The 20,277-nt window shown below is 49.5% G+C and overlaps 1 protein-coding gene across 2 annotated transcripts in view; it reads right to left on the minus strand.

Moving 5' to 3' along the window:
- Window positions 1-2,243: 2,243 nt before the first annotated feature.
- The window catches only part of LOC115116597 (chloride intracellular channel protein 5-like), a 73,368-nt gene continuing 55,334 nt past the window's right edge, over window positions 2,244-20,277 (minus strand). For both annotated transcript variants that reach the window (XM_065026110.1, XM_065026111.1), the window contains exons 2-6: window positions 11,861-11,970; window positions 9,293-9,418; window positions 8,798-8,904; window positions 4,677-4,858; window positions 2,244-4,284 (exon numbers count right to left, since the gene is read on the minus strand). In XM_065026110.1, the coding sequence (XP_064882182.1) occupies window positions 4,120-4,284; window positions 4,677-4,858; window positions 8,798-8,904; window positions 9,293-9,418; window positions 11,861-11,970 (690 nt within the window). In that variant the 3' untranslated portion in view covers window positions 2,244-4,119. The remainder of the gene's footprint in view (window positions 4,285-4,676; window positions 4,859-8,797; window positions 8,905-9,292; window positions 9,419-11,860; window positions 11,971-20,277) is intronic.

Raw genomic sequence — 20,277 nt, forward strand, 5'->3', positions numbered from 1 at the left:
TCTCTGTCCCTGTCTCTGTCTCTCTCCCTCTCTCTCCCTGTCTCTCTCCCTGTCTCTTTCCCCGTCTCTCTCCCCGTCTGTCTCTGTCCCTCTCCCTGTGGCTCTCCCTGTGGCTCTCCCTGTCTCTCTCCCTGTCTCTCTCCCCGTCTCTCCCTGTCCCTCTCTCTCCGTGTCTCTCTCTCTCCTCTCTGTCTCTCTCCCTGTCTCTCTCTCCCCTCTGTCTCTCTCCCCCTCCCTGTCTCTCCCCTGTCTCTTTCCCCGTGTCTCTCTCCCTCTCCCCGTCTCTCTCCCCGTCTCTTTCTCTGTCTCTCCCCCTGTCTCTCTCTCTGTCTCTCTCCACGTCTCTCTCTCTGTCTCTGTCTCTCTCCCTGTCTCTCTCCCCGTCTCTCTCTCTGTCTCTCTCTCCCCGTCTCTCTCTCTGTCTCTCTCCCCGTCTCTCTCTCCCCGTCTCTCTCCCCCGTCTCTCTCCCCGTCTCTTTCTCTGTCTCTCCCCCTGTCTCTCTCTCTGTCTCTCTCCACGTCTCTCTCTCTGTCTCTGTCTCTCTCCCTGTCTCTCTCCCTGTCTCTCTCCCCGTCTCTCTCTCTGTCTCTCTCTCCCCGTCTCTCTCTCTGTCTCTCTCCCCGTCTCTCTCTCCCCGTCTCTCTCTCCCCGTCTCTCTCCCCGTCTCCCCCGTCTCTCTCTCTCCCCCCTGTCTCTCTCCCGTCTCTCCCCGTCTCTCCCTGTCTCTCTCCCCCCGTCTCTCTCCCTCCGTCTCTCTCTCCCCTCTCTCTCTCCCCCTGTCTCTCTCTCTGTCTCTCCCCTATCTCTGTCCCTGTCTCTCTCCCTGTCTCTTTCCCTGTCTTTTCCCCTGTGTCTCTCCCTGTCTCTCTACCTGTGGCTCTCCCTGTGGCTCTCCCTGTCTCTCTCCCTGTTTCTGTCCCGGTCTCTCTCCCTGTCTCTCTCCCTGTCTCTCCCTGTTTATTTCCCTGTCTCTCTCCGTCTCTCTCTGTCTCTCTCCCCGTCTCTCTCTCTGTCTCTCTCCCCCTCTCTCCCCGTCTCTCCCCGTCTCTCTCCCTCTCATCTCTCCATCTCTCTCTCCCTGTCTCTCTCTCTCTCCCCTGTCTCTCCCCCGTCTCTCTCCCCCGTCTCCCCTCTCTCCCCGTCTCCCTCCCCGTCTCTCTCCCCGTCTCTCTCCCCGTCTCTCTCCCCGTCTCTCTCTCCGTCTCTCTCTCCCCTCTCCTCTCCCGTCTCTCTCTCTGTCTCCCCCTCTCTCCCTGTCTCTCTCTCTACCTGTCTCTCTCTCTCCCTGTCTCTCTCTCTGTCCCGTCTCTCTCTCTCCCCTGTCTCTCTCCCCCTCTCCGTCTCTCTCTCCGTCTCTCTCCCCTCTCTCTCCCCTCTCTCTCTCCCCATCTCTCTCCCCATCTCTCTCCCCCCCTCTCTCTCCCTCTCTCTCCCCCCTCTCTCCCGTCTCTCTCCCCGTCCGTCTCTCTCCCCCCGTCTCTCTCTCCGTCTCTCTCTCCCCGTCTCTCCCCCGTCTCTCTCCGTCTCTCGTCTCTCTCTCTCCGTCTCTCTCTCCCTCTCCTCCGTCTCTCTCTCTCTCTCCTCCCCCGTCTCTCCCCGTCTCTCTCCCGTCTCTCTCTGTCTCTCTCCCCGTCTCTCCGTCTCTCTCCCCGTCTCTCTCCGTCTCTCTCTCCCCCGTCTCTCTCCCCGTCTCTCCCGTCTCTCTCTGTCTCTCTCTCTCCCGTCTCTCTCTCTCTGTCTCTCTCTCTCCCTGTCTCTCCCTGTCTCTCTCCCCGTCTCTTTCCCCGTCTCTTTCCCCGTCTCTCTCTCTCCCTGTCTCTCTCTCCCCCGTCTCTCTCCCCGTCTCTCTCCCAGTCTCTCTCCCCGTCTCTCCCCCTGTCTCTCTCTTAAACACACGGAGCAGAAACCGATCTACTCAACTGCGTCTGATCGGTGATGCCAGGCGGAGTTAACTCTTTCCCTGCCAAACACAGTGAAGACAGGACTTTACTCTTCATCATATTAGTATGTGTCCCGAATGGCACCTTATTCCATATATAGTGCACTACTTTAGACCACGGCTTATAGGCCTTTGGTCAAAGGTATTGCACTATAAAGGGAATAGGGTGTCATTTGGGGTTGCACACTATTCCCTCTGAGACTCTTGTAGGTCAGTCGGTGTAATGGGTGATTGATGATCTCCAGTAGCTGCTGTTTTGTGTTTCAGAAATAAAAGACACAGAGACAGAAGCAGAAAACAGAGTATCTGTGAAAATATGATTTTATTTCCTAGCGGTCCACTCTAAACATGGTTCTTATTTCAGATCACATGACCATCCAAACCACACCAGAACACTATGGGTCAGAACAGGAAGTACACAGGTTATAGACAGGAAGTCAGCCAAAGACCATGAGACAGAGACTGATGACTGTTTTACCCTGAATGGACAATAAAGTTTTAGAATCTGAACTCGCTGCGTGGAAATTGTGTCTGCGTTTCAGGCTGACTACATTACAGACGCCTGCCAGACTCTAACCACTCTAGGGTGGATCTGGTACATTGTCATCGCCCAGGCCTGAATGGACTCTAAATAAATATTCTCTGAATGTAAAGTAATCTCTTTTAACTCCATATTAAACCAACACGACAGACACGTTTTAACAACTGATAGCTAAAGTTTAAATATTCTAAACACCTGGTAGACAAACGTTTAGGATTTCATTGAATAAAGAATGTTATTATCATGTTAAATCAATCCATTTTTAATTGGCTTGGAATTTGGACATTTCCAAATAGGCACATGGTTCAGGATGAGATCCATTCTAGAACTGGATGAGATCCATTCTAGAACTGGTTCCGATGCACAATCAAAGTTAAACTATAGCAACAATGTAGCAACAGGTTTGTTCAGGAGAATCAACCAGAAGAGAGCTTTGTTCCAGGCTTCTATCAGAGGCCACACACAGTATAAAGTGCTTCCCTATAGTCACCCTGTTCCCTATAGTAACCCTGTTCCCTATAGTCACCCTGTTCCCTATAGTAACCCTGTTCCCTATAGTCACCCTGTTCCCTATAGTCACCCTGTTCCCTATAGTAACCCTGTTCCCTATAGTAACCCTGTTCCCTATAGTCACCCTGTTCCCTATAGTCACCCTGTTCCCTATAGTAACCCTGTTCCCTATAGTCACCCTGTTCCCTATAGTAACCCTGTTCCCTATAGTCACCCTGTTCCCTATAGTCACCCTGTTCCCTATAGTAACCCTGTTCCCTATAGTCACCCTGTTCCCTATAGTAACCCTGTTCCCTATAGTCACCCTGTTCCCTATAGTCACCCTGTTCCCTATGGTGCTGGTCTAGTGCACTATAGCGCCCTGGAATACACCCATAGTAATGTCCTCTTAATACACAACGCCATTTCTCCTTGTTTGTTCAAAAGTTTTTAAAATACATTCAAATTTGTTAACAAATTATCAAATCAACTTCTCAACATAAGATCTGTCTCAAATAGAGAGACTACAGCAAAACGATATGAAAATCAACCAAGTGAAGCTCGTGATTGTAATGGACCTTTCAACGCAGTGTATTATCGATTACAGATCAATACATCAATCAATATATTATTATAATCAGTAGTAGTAGTAGTAGGGAAATTATGAATAAATACAACCAGCTGGTCACTGTGGACTTGCTTCATGATAACTGCTGATATGGGTTGGGATTAGGAGTCACGGGGTTAAAAGTCACGCTTGTAGGTTAGAGGACAGGGGTTAGAGCTCAGGGGTTAGAGGACAGGGGTTAGAGGTCAGGGATTAGAGGTCAGGGGTTAGAGATCAGGGGTTAGAGGTCGGGGGTTAGAGGACAGGGGTTAGAGGTCAGGGATTAGAGGTCAGGGGTTAGAGATCAAGGGTTAGAGGTCGGGGGTTAGAGGTCGGGGGTTAGAGGTCAGGGGTTAGAGTTCAGGGGTTAGATGTCAGGGATTAGAGTTCAGGGGTTAGAGGTCAGGGGTTAGGTTTCACGGGGTTAAAAATCAGGCTTGTAGGTTAGAGGACAGGGGTTAGAGATTGGGGGTTAGAGGTCAGGGATTAGGTGTCAAGGGGTTAAAAATCATTGTTGTAGGTTAGAGGTTAGGGGTTAAAGGTCACTTCTCCAGTCTCTTGGCCACATCCAGGTAAGCCATCTCTATCTCGTTGTCGGCAGCGCAGGTGTTGGTGAACTCGTCTCGTGTGTAGGCATTCTTCAGATAGCGCCACACCCCACCCAGCTCAGACGGAATCTCATAGTTACGATACTTCTTAGCAACCACCTGGTAACAAAACACAGAGAGAACACACCTCACACTCAGGTAATAGAACGTCTGTGAGCCTGTGTGTGTGTGTCTGTCTGTCTGTCTGCCTGCCTGTGTGTGTGTGTGTGTGTGTGTGTGTGTGTGTGTGTGTGTGTGTGTGTGTGTGTGTGTGTGTGTCTGCCTGTGTGTGTGTGTGTGTGTCTGCGTGTGTGTGTGTGTGTGTGTGTCTGCCTGTGTGTGTGTGTGTGTGTGTGTCTGCCTGTGTGTGTGTGTGTGTGTGTCTGCCTGTGTGTGTGTGTGTGTGTGTGTGTGTGTGTCTGCCTGTGTGTGTGTGTGTGTGTGTGTTGTGTGTGTGTGTGTGTGTGTGTGTGTGTGTGTGTGTGTGTGTGTGTGTGTGTGTGTGTGTGTACCTTGACAATGTGTAGTTTGGGCAGTAGGTTGCAGTCAGCCAGGGTGAGGTCATCTCCATCCAGGAAGCGTCTGGTGGACCCCCTCTCCTCCTCCATGCTGTCTGCATCGATCTCCTCCGGGAGGGGACCAGCCAGGTAGTCATCTAACTTCTTCAGTGCCTTCAGCAGACCCTTCTCCAGGACTAGAAGGGAGGGGGAGAGAGAGAGAGATTTTAGTCCATTTGTCATATAAAGAGAAATCAGGAAAAGGGAGCACATCTCCATCATATCCACCAGGTAGCAGTACAGGACAGTCATCTCCATCATATCCACCAGGTGGCAGTACAGGACAGTCATCTCCATCATATCCACCAGGTAGCAGTACAGGACAGTCATCTCCATCATATCCACCAGGTGGCAGTACAGGACAGTCATCTCCATCATATCCACCAGGTGGCAGTACAGGACAGTACAGTCATCTCCATCATATCCACCAGGTAGCAGTACAGGACAGTCATCTCCATCATATCCACCAGGTGGCAGTACAGGACAGTCATCTCCATCATATCCACCAGGTGGCAGTACAGGACAGTCATCTCCATCATATCAACCAGGTGGCAGTACAGGACAGTACAGTCATCTCCATCATATCCACCAGGTGGCAGTACAGTACAGGACAGTCATCTCCATCATATCCACCAGGTGGCAGTACAGGACAGGACAGTCATCTCCATCATATCCACCAGGTGGCAGTACAGGACAGGACAGTCATCTCCATCATATCCACCAGGTGGCAGTACAGGACAGGACAGTCATCTCCATCATATCCATCATATCAGGTGGCAGTACAGGACAGGACAGTCATCAGTCATCTCCATCATATCCACCAGGTGGCAGTACAGGACAGGACAGTCATCTCCATCATATCCACCAGGTGGCAGTACAGGACAGTCATCTCCATCATATCCACCAGGTAGCAGTACAGGACAGTCATCTCCATCATATCCACCAGGTGGCAGTACAGGACGGTCATCTCCATCATATCCACCAAGTGGCAGTACAGTACAGGACAGTCATCTCCATCATATCCACCAGGTGGCAGTACAGGACAGTCATCTCCATCATATCCACCAGGTGGCAGTACAGGACAGGACAGTCATCTCCATCATATCCACCAGGTGGCAGTACAGGACAGGACAGTCATCTCCATCATATCCACCAGGTGGCAGTACAGGACAGGACAGTCATCTCCATCATATCCACCAGGTGGCAGTACAGGACAGTCATCTCCATCATATCCACCAGGTGGCAGTACAGGACAGTACAGTCATCTCCATCATATCCACCAGGTGGCAGTACAGGACAGGACAGTCATCTCCATCATATCCACCAGGTGGCAGTACAGGACAGTACAGTCATCTCCATCATATCCACCAGGTGGCAGGACAGGACAGTACGGTCATCTCCATCATATCCACCAGGTGGCAGTACAGGACAGTCATCTCCATCATATCCACCAGGTAGCAGTACAGGACAGTACAGTCATCTCCATCATATCCACCAGGTGGCAGTACAGGACAGTCATCTCCATCATATCCACCAGGTGGCAGTACAGGACAGGACAGTCATCTCCATCATATCCACCTGGTGGCAGTACAGGACAGTCATCTCCATCATATCCACCAGGTGGCAGTACAGGACAGTCATCTCCATCATATCCACCAGGTGGCAGTACAGGACAGTCATCTCCATCATATCCACCAGGTGGCAGTACAGGACAGTCATCTCCATCATATCCACCAGGTGGCAGTACAGGACAGTACGGTCATCTCCATCATATCCACCAGGTGGCAGTACAGGACAGGACAGTCATCTCCATCATATCCACCAGGTGGCAGTACAGGACAGGACAGTCATCTCCATCATATCCACCAGGTGGCAGTACAGGACAGGACAGTCATCTCCATCATATCCACCAGGTGGCAGTACAGGACAGGACAGTCATCTCCATCATATCCACCAGGTGGCAGTACAGGACAGGACAGTCATCTCCATCATATCCACCAGGTAGCAGTACAGGACAGTCATCTCCATCATATCCACCAGGTGGCAGTACAGGACAGTCATCTCCATCATATCCACCAGGTGGCAGTACAGGACAGTCATCTCCATCATATCCACCAGGTGGCAGTACAGGACAGGTCATCTCCATCATATCCACCAGGTGGCAGTACAGGACAGGACAGTCATCTCCATCATATCCACCAGGTGGCAGTACAGGACAGGACAGTCATCTCCATCATATCCACCAGGTGGCAGTACAGGACAGGACAGTCATCTCCATCATATCCACCAGGTGGCAGTACAGGACAGGACAGTCATCTCCATCATATCCACCAGGTGGCAGTACAGGACAGGGTGGCAGTACAGGACAGTCATCTCCATCATATCCACCAGGTAGCAGTACAGGACAGTCATCTCCATCATATCCACCAGGTGGCAGTACAGGACAGTCATCTCCATCATATCCACCAGGTGGCAGTACAGGACAGTCATCTCCATCATATCCACCAGGTGGCAGTACAGGACAGTCATCTCCATCATATCCACCAGGTGGCAGTACAGGACAGTCATTTCCATCATATCCACCAGGTGGCAGTACAGGACAGTCATTTCCATCATATCCACCAGGTGGCAGTACAGGACAGTACACAGCCACAGCAGGCCAAAGCCAGGTTCCTTCTGTGCAGCAGGATTGATTCTGCTACAATTTAGTGGCAGCTAACAGTTGGACATGTCTGATATTGCTTCTGATATTCACACTAGTTTAAAAAGTTTAAAAAGTTTATTTCACCTTTATTTAACCAGGTAGGCAAGTTGAGAACAAGTTCTCATTTACAATTGCGACCTGGCCAAGATAAAGCAAAGCAGTTCGACACATACAACGACACAGAGTTACACATGGAGTAAAACAAACATACAGTCAATAATATAGTATAAACAAGTCTATATACGATGTGAGCAAATGAGGTGAGATAAGGGAGGTAAAGGCAAAAAAAGGCCATGGTGGCAAAGTAAATACAATATAGCAAGTAAAACACTGGAATGGTAGATTTGCAATGGAAGAATGAGACTAAACCTGCTAAATGTAAGTATGAGACACAATAATAACGTATAGCAACCTACGGCCCTTCCACAAAGTTCAATGATATAGTGACAGAGGTTTGCAGAGGGATCGAGGTTAGGCCATAGGAATCAGAACACTAGAATGGACATGAACCTTCTTATGATGGGATAAAGGTCAGCCATGTTGGTCAGGGAGGCGGTCAACCATGGTTTGCCAGTGCTGTGATAAGATAGTGTAAAATAATGAATTTTAAGAATTTATCTGTACTGTGTGTTTGTTAGCTAGCTAGCCAGACAGTTTTAGACTTCCTCACTAAAGGGTTAAGGGTCAAGGGTTATACTATGTGTCCTACCTCCATTAGCTTGGTGTTCTAAGTGTTATGGTTAAGGGTTAAGGGTAGGGGTCAAGGGTTAGACTATGTGTCCTACCTCCACTAGCTTCAGGCTTGGTGTTCTAAGTGTTAGGGTTAAGGGTAGGGGTCAAGGGTTAGACTATGTGTCCTACCTCCATTAGCTTGGTGTTCTAAGTGTTAGGGTTAAGGGTTAAGGGTAGGGGTCAAGGGTTAGACTATGTGTCCTACCTCCATTAGCTTCAGGCTTGGTGTTCTAAGTGTTAGGGTTAAGGGTAGGGGTCAAGGGTTAGACTATGTGTCCTACCTCCATTAGCTTGGTGTTCTAAGTGTTAGGGTTAAGGGTACGGGTCAAGGGTTAGACTATGTGTCCTACCTCCATTAGCTTGGTGTTGTAAGTGTTAGGGTTAAGGGTAGGGGTCAATGGTTAGACTATGTGTCCTACCTCCATTAGCTTCAGGCTTGGTGTTCTAAGTGTTAGGGTTAAGGGTAGGGGTCAAGGGTTAGACTATGTGTCCTACCTCCATTAGCTTGGTGTTCTAAGTGTTAGGGTTAAGGGTAGGGGTCAAGGGTTAGACTATGTGGCCTACCTCCATTAGCTTCAGGCTTGATGTTCTAAGTGTTAGGGTTAAGGGTAGGGGTCAAGGGTTAGACTATGTGGCCTACCTCCATTAGCTTCAGGCTTGGTGTTCTTGATGTACGCTGAGAACTTGGCAAAGATGTTGTTTCCAGCTGTGTTGGACTCTCTCTGCTTGGCTGCCAACTTAGGGTACCTGCAAGAGGAAGACACAGAGATACAGTCAGATACAGTGATACAGTCAGATACAGGAATAGAGATACAGTCATACAGGAATACAGAGATACTAAGACACAACCAGACACAGTCAGACACAGAGACAGTGGAAAACATCTGGGTCACAGTATCATCTATTGAGCTGTATTCAGTGGATATAATCGAGCGAGCTGGATCAAGACTTGCACTGACACTGCTTTGATGGCATATGAAGCCGAACGGTACAGAGAATTTCTGTGTGATACACATTATGGTTGGAGAGCTGCCTGTGTACAAGTTGACAGTGTTAGCTGGAGAGAGGACGTACTCCTAGGAAGATGTGTGACGTTGTGGTGTTGTATTCATACAGCGTGTTACTGTATTCTTACTTGGGTGGAGCCAGTACATCCTCCAGGAACTCTTCTATCTTGTTGATGTCTGTCTTCACCTCTCCATTAAATGTCAAGAAGGGAGGATGGGTCCCTGGGGCTAGGTTATGAAGGTCAGCTGGCTTCCTATTGGACAACAGATAGATAGAGTTACTTCTAATTGGAGCAGAGAGGTTCAGGGTTTCTTCCTATTAAAGCAGAGAGAGACAGGGTTACTTCCTATTAAAGCAGAGAGACAGGGTTACTTCCTATTAAAGCAGAGAGACAGGGTTACTTCCTATTAAAGCAGAGAGACAGGGTTACTTTCTATTAAAGCAGAGAGACAGGGTTACTTCCCATTAAAGCAGAGAGAGACAGGGTTACTTCCTATTAAAGCAGAGAGAGACAGGGTTACTTCCTATTAAAGCAGAGAGAAGGGTTACTTCATATTAAAGCAGAGAGAGACAGGGTTACTTCCTATTAAAGCAGAGAGAAGGGTTACTTCCCATTAAAGCAGAGAGAGACAGGGTTACTTCCCATTAAAGCAGAGAGAGACAGGGTTACTTCCTATTAAAACAGAGAGAGACAGGGTTACTTCCCATTAAAGCAGAGCGAGACAGAGTTACTTCCTATTAAAGCAGAGAGAGACAGGGTTACTTCCTATTAAAGCAGAGCGACAGGGTTACTTCCAATTAAACAGAGCGAGACAGGGTTACTTCCTATTAAAGCAGAGAGAGACATGGTTACTTCCTATTAAAGCAGAGAGAGACAGGGTTACTTCCTATTAAAGCAGAGAGACAGGGTTACCTCCCATTAAAGCAGAGAGACAGGGTTACTTCCCATTAAAGCAGAGAGGCAGGGTTACTTCCCATTAAAGCAGAGAGACAGGGTTACTTCCCATTAAAGCAGAGAGAGACAGGGTTACTTCCTATTAAAACAGAGAGAGACAGGGTTACTTCCCATTAAAGCAGAGCGAGACAGAGTTACTTCCTATTAAAGCAGAGAGAGACAGGGTTACTTCCTATTAAAGCAGAGCGACAGGGTTACTTCCAATTAAAGCAGAGCGAGACAGGGTTACTTCCTATTAAAGCAGAGAGAGACATGGTTACTTCCTATTAAAGCAGAGAGAGACAGGGTTACTTCCTATTAAAGCAGAGAGAGACAGGGTTACTTCCTATTAAAGCAGAGAGACAGGGTTACCTCACATTAAAGCAGAGAGACAGGGTTACTTCCCATTAAAGCAGAGAGACAGGGTTACTTCCTATTAAAGCAGAGAGATAGGGTTACTTCCTATTAAAGCAGAGAGAGACAGGGTTACTTCCTATTAAAGCAGAGAGATAGGGTTACTTCCTATTAAAGCAGAGAGAGACAGGGTTACTTCCCATTAAAGCAGAGAGGCAGGGTTACTTCCCATTAAAGCAGAGAGACAGGGTTACTTCCTATTAAAGCAGAGAGAGACAGGGTTACTTCCTATTAAAGCAGAGAGACAGGGTTACTTCCTATTAAAGCAGAGAGAGCCAGGGTTACTTCCTATTAAAGCAGAGAGACAGGGTTACTTCCCATTAGAACAGAGAGACAGGGTTACTTCCTATTAAAGCAGAGAGAGACAGGGTTTGTCCTCTGTCCCTTTCCTCAGTGGTGTGTCCTTAATCCCTAACCCCTAACCCCTGGCATACCTCTTTAGCCCCTAACCCCTGGCGTACCTCTTTAGCCCCTAACCCCTGGCGTACCTCTTTAGCCCCTGTCCCTTAACCCCTAACCCCTGGCATACCTCTTTAGCCCCTGTCCCTTAACCCCTAACCCCTGGCGTACCTCTTTAGCCCCTGTCCCTTAACCCCTAACCCCTGGCGTTCCTCTTTAACCCCTGTCCCTTAACCCCTAACCCCTGCCGTACCACTTTAGCCCCTGTCCCTTAACCCCTAACCCCTGGTGTACCTCTTTAGCCCCTGTCCCCTAACCCCTGGCGTACCTCTTTAGCCCCTGTCCCTTAACCCCTAACCCCTGGCGTACCTCTTTAGCCCCTGTCCCTTAACCCCTAACCCCTGGCGTACCTCTTTAGTCCCTGTCCCTTAACCCCTATCCCCTGGCATACCTCTTTAGCCCCTGTCCCTTAACCCCTAACCCCTGGCATACCTCTTTAGCCCCTGTCCCTTAACCCCTAACCCCTAACCCCTGGCATACCTCTTTAGCCCCTGTCCCTTAACCCCTAACCCCTGGCATACCTCTTTAGCCCCTGTCCCTTAACCCCTAACCCCTGGCATACCTCTTTAGCCCCTAACCCCTGGCATACCTCTTTAGCCCCTAACCCCTGGCATACCTCTTTAGCCCCTAACCCCTGGCGTACCTCTTTAGCCCCTAACCCCTGGCATACCTCTTTAGCCCCTGTCCCTTAACCCCTAACCCCTGGCATACCTCTTTAGCCCCTAACCCCTGGCGTACCTCTTTAGCCCCTGTCCCTTAACCCCTAACCCCTGGCATACCTCTTTAACCCCTGTCCCTTAACCCCTAACTCTTGGCGTACCTCTTTAGCCCCTGTCCCTTAACCCCTAAACCCTGGCATACCTCTTTAACTCCTAACCCCTGGCGTACCTCTTGAGGTCGACGGTGGTTACATTGAAGACCACTCCCTTCAGCCACAGGATCATGAAGAGACGCTGGGAGAACGGACAGTTCCCGATACTCTCTCCATCACTACCCGCCTAGAGAGAGAGAGCATTACCATTAGCAGCGGACTCATACATTTCCTCAGTGAAAACAATGTACTGAGCAAATGTCAAATAGGCTTTTTTACCAAATTACCGTACGACAGGCCACGTATTCACCCAGCACACCCTAATTGACAACCAAACAAACTAAAACAAGGGCAATTTGCCTCGAGGGTCTGCTATATAAATTGATGGAAAGTGTTGTTGGGGGAAACGTATGACATTATAAAATCCATGTACACAAACAACCAGTGTGCGGTTAAAATTGGCAAACAATACACACATTTCTTTCCACAGGGCCGTGGGGTGAGACAGGGATGCAGCTTAAGCCCCACCTTCTTCAACATATATATCAAAGAAATGGCGAGGAAACTAGAACAGTCTGCAGCACCCGGCCTCACCCTACTAGAATCTGAAGTCAAATGTCTACTGTTTGCTGATGATCTGGTGCTTCTGTCCCGAACCAATGAGGGCCTACAGAAGCACCTAGATCTTCTGCACAGATTCTGTCAGACCTGGGCACTGATAGTAAATCTCAGTAAGACCAAAATAATGGTGTTCCAAAAAAGGTCCAGTCGCCAGGACCACAAATACAAATTCCATCTAGACACCGATGCCCCAGAGCACACAAAAAACTATACATACCTTGGCATAAACATCAGGGCCATAGGTAACTTCCACAAAGCTGTGAACAATCTGAGAGACAAGGCAAGAAGGGCCTTCTTTGTCATCAAAAGGAACATAAAATTCAACATACCAATTAGGATCTGGCTAAAAATACTTGAATCCGTTACAGAACCCATTGCCCTTCATGGTTGTGAGGTCTGGGGTCCGCTCACCAACCAAGACTTCACAAAATGGGACAAACACCAAATTGAGTCTCTGCATATAGAATTCTGCCAAAATATTTTCTGTGTACCACGTAAAACACCAAATAATGCAGAGCAGAATTAGGCCGATACCCGCTAATTATCAAAATCCAGAAGAGAGACATTCAATTCTACAACCACCTAAAAGGAAGCGATTCCCAAACCTTCCATAACAAAGCCATCACCTACAGAGAGATGAACCTGGAGAAGAGTCCCCTAAGCAAGCTGGTCCTGGGGCTCTGTTCACAAACACAAACACACCCACAGAGCCCCAGGACAGCAGCACAATTAGACCCAACCAAATCATGAGAAAACAAAAAGGTAATTACTTGACACATTGGAAAGAATTTACCAAAAACTAAACTATAAAGCTATTTGGCCCTAAACAGAGAGTACATGGTGGCAGAATACCTGACCACTGTGACTGACCCAAACTCAAGGAAAGCTTTGACTATGTACAGACTCAGTGAGCATAGCCTTGCTATTGAGAAAGGCCGCCGGAGGCAGACCTGGCTCTCAAGAGAAGACAGGCTATGTGCTCACTGCCCACAAAATGAGGTGGAAACTGAGCTGCACTTCCTAACCTCCTGCCCAATGTATGACCATATTAGAGACACATATTTCCCTCAGATTACGCAGACCCACAAAGAATTCAAAAACAAATACAATTTTGATAAACTCCCATATCTACTGGGTGAAATTCCAGTGTGCCATCACAGCAGCAAGATTTGTGACCTGTTGCCACAAGAAAAGGTCAACCAGTGAAAAACAAACACCATTGTAAATACAACCCATATTTATGTTTATTTATTTTCCCTTTTGTACTTTAACTATTTGCACATCATTACAACACTGTATAAAGACATACTATGACATTTGAAATGTCTCTATTCTCCCGAGCGGCGCAGAGGTCTAAGGCACTGCATCTCAGTGCTATAAGCGTCATTACAGACCCTGGGTTGATTCCAGGCTGTATCACAACCGGCTGTGATTGGGAGTCCCATAGGGAGGTGCATAATTGGCCCAGCATCGCCCAGGCTTAGCCGGGGTAGGCCGTCATTGTAAAAAATAATTTGTTCTTAACTGACTTAAAATAAATATTTACTCTTCATTTTTTATTTTTTTATTTTTTATTTTTTTATTATCACTTTCACTTGCTTTGGCAACATGTGTTTCCATGCCAATAAAGCCCTTAAATTGAAATGGAAATGAATTTAGAGAGAGAGAGAGAGAGAGAGAGGAGGGGGTGAAGGGGGAGAGAGAGAAAGAGGGGAGGGGAGAGAGCGAAAAGGAGGGGGAGCGAGAGAGAGGGAGGGGGAGAGAGAGAAGGAGGGGGAGAGAGAGAAGGGGGGAGAGATCAGGTATCTCACTCTATGTGTGTGTGTGCGTGTGTGTGTAGTTTCCATAGCGGTGGAAACTAACCCAGTCACCTGACACCATGGACTGACTGAATTATGAATACTGATTCCATTACCTGCTTCATCGACCACAGAGATACCTTTACATAGCAATGGGCTGGGTATGGAGCTAGGGGTCTACAGGGCTGGGTATGGAGCTAGGGGTCCACAGGGCTGGGTGTGGAGCTAGGATCTACAGGGCTGGGTATGGAGCTAGGGGTCCACAGGGCTGGGTATGGAGCTAGGGGTCCACAGGGCTGGGTATGGAGCTAGGGGTCCACAGGGCTGGGTGTGGAGCTAGGATCTACAGGGCTGGGTATGGAGCTAGGGGTCCACAGGGCTGGGTATGGAGCTATGGAGCTAGGGTCCACAGGGCTGGGTATGGAGCTGGGGTCCAGGGCTGGGTATGGAGCTAGGGGTCCACAGGGCTGGGTATGGAGCTAGGGGTCCACAGGGCTGGGTATGGAGGGTCTAGGGGGTATGGAGCTAGGGGTCCACAGGGCTGGGTATGGAGCTAGGGTCCACAGGGCTGGGTATGGAGCTAGGGTCTACAGGGCTGGGTATGGAGCTAGGGGTCCACAGGGCTGGGTATGGAGCTAGGGGTCCACAGGGCTGGGTATGGAGCTAGGGGTCTACAGGGCTGGGTATGGAGCTAGGGGTCCACAGGGCTGGGTATGGAGCTAGGGGGGCTCTCTACAGGGCTGGGTATGGAGGGGGTCTGGGTATGGAGCTAGGGGTCCACAGGGCTGGGTATGGAGCTAGGGGTCCACACAGGGCTGGGTATGGGTCTACAGGGCTGGGTAGGAGCTAGGGGGGCTCTAGGGGTCCACAGGGCTGGGTCCATGGGTATGGAGCTAGGATCTAGGGTATGGAGCTAGGGGGGCTGGGTATGGAGCTACAGGGCTGGGTATGGAGCTGGGGTCCACAGGGCTGGGTATGGCTAGGGTCCAGGGCTAGGGGTCCACAGGGCTGGGTATGGGGTCCAGCTAGGAGCTAGGGTCTACAGGGCTGGGTATGGAGCTAGGGGTCCACAGGGCTGGGTATGGAGCTGGGTCCACAGGGCTGGGTATGGGCTGGGTATGGAGCTAGGGTCCACAGGGCTGGGTATGGAGCTAGGGCTGGGCTGGGTATGGAGCTAGGGGGTCCACAGGGGCTGGAGCTAGGGTCCATGGGCTGGGTATGGAGCTAGGGGTCCACAGGGCTGGGTATGGAGCTAGGGGTCCACAGGGCTGGGTATGGATCTAGGATCTACAGGGCTGGGTATGGAGCCAGGGGTCCACAGGGCTGGGTATGGAGCTAGGTCCACAGGGCTGGGTATGGAGCTAGGGGGGGTCCACAGGGCTGGGTATGGAGCTAGGGTCCACAGGGCTGGGTATGGAGCTAGGGGTCCACAGGGCTGGGTATGGAGCTGGGCTGGGTATGGAGCTAGGGTCTACAGGGCTGGGTATGGAGCTAGGGTCCACAGGGCTGGGTGTGGAGCTAGGGTCCACAGGGCTGGGTGTGGAGCTAGGGTCCACAGGGCTGGTATGGAGCAGGGTCTATAGGGCTGGGTATGGAGCTAGGGGTCCACAGGGCTGGGTATGGAGCTAGGGTCCACAGGGCTGGGTATGGAGCTAGGGGTCCACAGGGCTGTGTATGGAGCTAGGATCTACAGGGCTGGGTATGGGGATCTGGGCTGGGTATGGAGCCAGGGGTCCACAGGGCTGGGTATGGAGCTAGGGTCCACAGGGCTGGGTATGGAGCTAGGGGTCCACAGGGCTGGGTATGGAGCTAGGGTCCACAGGGCTGGGTATGGAGCTAGGGGTCTACATGGCTGGGTATGGAGCTAGGGTCCACAGGGCTGGGTGTGGAGCTAGGGGTCTACAGGGCTGGGTATGGAGCTAGGGGTCTACAGGGCTGGGTATGGAGCTAGGGGTCCACAGGGCTGGGTATGGAGCTAGGGTCCACAGGGCTGGGTGTGGAGCTAGGGTCCACAGGGCTGGGTATGGAGCTAGGGTCTATAGGGCTGGGTATGGAGCTAGGGGTCCACAGGGCTGGGTATGGAGCTAGGGTCCACAGGGCTGGGTATGGAGCTAGGGGTCCACAGGGCTGGGTATGGAGCTAGGATCTACAGGGCTGGGTATGGATCTAGGATCTACAGGGCTGGGTATGGAGCCAGGGGTCCACAGGGCTGGGTATGGAGCTAGGGTCCACAGGGCTGGGTATGGAGCTAGGGGTCCACAGGGCTGGGTATGGAGCTAGGGTCCACAGGGCTGGGTATGGAGCTAGGGGTCTACATGGCTGGGAGCTAGGGTCCACAGGGCTGGGGAGCTAGGGTCCACAGGGCTGGGTGTGGAGCTAGGGTCCACTGGGCTGGGTGGGCTGGAGCTAGGGTCCACAGGGCTGGGTGTGGAGGGCCACAGGGCTGGGTGGAGCTAGCTAGGGTCCACAGGGCTGGGTGTGGAGCTAGGGTCCACAGGGCTGGGTGTGGAGCTAGGGGTCCACAGGGCTGGGTGTGGAGCTAGGATCCACAGGGCTGGGTATGGAGCTAGGGGTCTACAGGAGCTGGGGTCTGGGCTGTGGAGCTGGGTATGGAGCTAGGGGTCTACAGGGCTGGGTATGGAGCTAGGGGTCTACAGGGCTGGGTATGGAGCTAGGGGTCTACAGGGCTGGGTATGGAGCTAGGGGTCCACAGGGCTGGGTATGGAGCTAGGGTCCACAGGGCTGGGTGTGGAGGGTCCACAGGGCTGGGTGTGGAGCTAGGGTCCACAGGGCTGGGTATGGAGCTAGGGGTCCACAGGGCTGGGTGGGGAGCTAGGATCTACAGGGCTGGGTATGGAGCTAGGGGTCTATAGGGCTGGGTATGGAGCCAGGGGTCCACAGGGCTGGGTATGGAGCTAGGGTCTATAGGGCTGGGTATGGAGCTAGGGGTCCACAGGGCTGGGTATGGAGCTAGGATCTACAGGGCTGGGTATGGAGCTAGGATCTACAGGGCTGGGTATGGAGCCAGGGGTCCACAGGGCTGGGTATGGAGCTAGGGTCCACAGGGCTGGGTATGGAGCTAGGGGTCCACAGGGCTGGGTATGGAGCTAGGGTCCACAGGGCTGGGTATGGAGCTAGGGGTCTACATGGCTGGGTATGGAGCTAGGATCCACAGGGCTGGGTGTGGAGCTAGGGTCCACAGGGCTGGGTGTGGAGCTAGGGGTCCACAGGGCTGGGTGTGGAGCTAGGATCCACAGGGCTGGGTATGGAGCTAGGGGTCTACAGGGCTGGGTGTGGAGCTAGGATCTACAGGGCTGGGTGTGGAGCTAGGGGTCCACAGGGCTGGGTGTGGAGCTAGGGGTCCACAGGGCTGGGTGTGGAGCTAGGATCCACAGGGCTGGGTGTGGAGCTAGGGGTCCACAGGGCTGGGTGTGGAGCTAGGATCCACAGGGCTGGGTGTGGAGCTAGGATCTACAGGGCTGGGTATGGAGCTAGGAGTCCACAGGGCTGGGTGTGGAGCTAGGGGTCCACAGGGCTGGGTGTGGAGCTAGGGGTCCACAGGGCTGGGTGTGGAGCTAGGATCCACAGGGCTGGGTATGGAGCTAGGATCTACAGGGCTGGGTATGGAGCTAGGATCTACAGGGCTGGGTATGGAGCTAGGGGTCTACAGGGCTGGGTATGGAGCTAGGATCTACAGGGCTGGGTATGGAGCTAGGATCCACAGGGCTGGGTATGGAGCTAGGGGGCCACAGGGCTGGGTGTGGAGCTAGGGTCGTTATCATCACAGTACAGTTTTCAGTTGGCTTGGCTCTGCCATTGTACTTTAGTACCATGGTAACGCACAATTAATAAAGACGGTACCATTAATCACAATCGTGCATTACCATGGTAGAATGTAGAATGTAGGTTAAAACCACTCTATTTCCATGTGTAACAGTATAGCTTCCTTCCCTCTCCTCGCCCCTACCTGGGCTCGAACCAGGGATCCTCTGCACACATAGACAACTGACACCCACGAAGCATCATTACCCATCACTCCACAAAAGCCGCGGCCCTTGCAGAGCAAGGGGAGCCACTACTTCAACGTCTCAGAGCGAGTGACGTCACCGATTGAAACGCTATTAGCGCGCACCACCGCTAACTAGCTAGCCATTTCACATCGGTTACACATGATCCACATATATATACCATGGTGAAAATGATGCACAATGGCAGTACCATCATGCTTCAAGGCTAAACCATGGTACATTTCTATGATTCAGACTATACCATGGTACATTTCTATGATTCAGACTATACCATGGTACATTTCTATGATTCAGACTATACCATGGTATAAGTGAAACTATCATATTAGTACCATGGTATGAATGAAAGTACCAAATTAGTAGCATGGTATGAAAGAAAGTACCAAATGAGTACCATGGTATGAATGAAAGTACCAAATTAGTACCATGGTGTGAGAGAAAGTACCAAATTAGTACCATGGTATGAATGAAAGTACCAAATTAGTACCATGGTATGAATGAAAGTACCAAATTAGTACCATGGTATGAATGAAAGTACCAAATGAGTACCATGGTATGAAAGAAAGTACCAAATTAGTACCATGGTATGAATGAAAGTACCAAATTAGTACCATGGTATGAATGAAAGTACCATATTAGTACCATGGTATGAAAGAAAGTACCAAATTAGTACCATGGTATGAATGAAAGTACCATATTAGTACCATGGTATGAAAGAAAGTACCAAATTAGTACCATGGTATGAATGAAAGTACCAAATTAGTACCATGGTATGAATGAAAGTACCAAATTAGTACCATGGTATGAATGAAAGTACCAAATGAGTACCATGGTATGAATGAAAGTACCAAATGAGTACCATGGTATGAATGAAAGTACCAAATTAGTACCATGGTATGAATGAAAGTACCAAATTAGTACCATGGTATGAATGAAAGTACCAAATTAGTACCATGGTATGAATGAAAGTACCAAATTAGTACCATGGTATGAATGAAAGTACCATGGTATGAAAGAAAGTACCAAATTAGTACCATGGTATGAATGAAAGTACCAAATTAGTACCATGGTATGAATGAAAGTACCAAATTAGTACCATGGTATGAATGAAAGTACCAAATTAGTACCATGGTATGAATGAAAGTATGGTATGAAATTAGTACCATGGTATGAATGAAAGTATCATATTAGTACCATGGTATGAAAGAAAGTACCAAATTAGTACCATGGTATGAAAGAAAGTACCAAATTAGTACCATGGTATGAATGAAAGTACCAAATTAGTACCATGGTATGAAAGAAAGTACCAAATTAGTACCATGGTATGAATGAAAGTACCAAATTAGTACCATGGTATGAATGAAAGTACCAAATTAGTACCATGGTATGAATGAAAGTACCAAATTAGTACCATGGTATGAATGAAAGTACCAAATTAGTACCATGGTATGAATGAAAGTACCATATTAGTACCATGGTATGAAAGAAAGTACCAAATTAGTACCATGGTATGAATGAAAGTACCAAATTAGTACCATGGTATGAATGAAAGTACCAAATTAGTACCATGGTATGAAAGAAAGTACCAAATTAGTACCATGGTATGAATGAAAGTACCAAATTAGTACCATGGTATGAATGAAAGTACCAAATTAGTACCATGGTATGAATGAAAGTACCAAATTAGTACCATGGTATGAATGAAAGTACCAAATTAGTACCATGGTATGAATGAAAGTACCATATTAGTACCATGGTATGAAAGAAAGTACCAAATTAGTACCATGGTATGAATGAAAGTACCAAATTAGTACCATGGTATGAATGAAAGTACCATATTAGTACCATGGTATGAAAGAAAGTACCAAATTAGTACCATGGTATGAATGAAAGTACCATATTAGTACCATGGTATGAATGAAAGTACCATATTAGTACCATGGTATGAATGAAAGTACCATATTAGTACCATGGTATGAATGAAAGTACCATGGTATTACCACGGTTAATTGCTGTAAGGGTAGCTAGTGTAGTATGGGGCGAGGC

Source organism: Oncorhynchus nerka, linkage group LG13, assembly GCF_034236695.1.
Source record: "Oncorhynchus nerka isolate Pitt River linkage group LG13, Oner_Uvic_2.0, whole genome shotgun sequence".
NCBI classification, from domain to species: Eukaryota; Metazoa; Chordata; class Actinopteri; order Salmoniformes; family Salmonidae; genus Oncorhynchus; species Oncorhynchus nerka.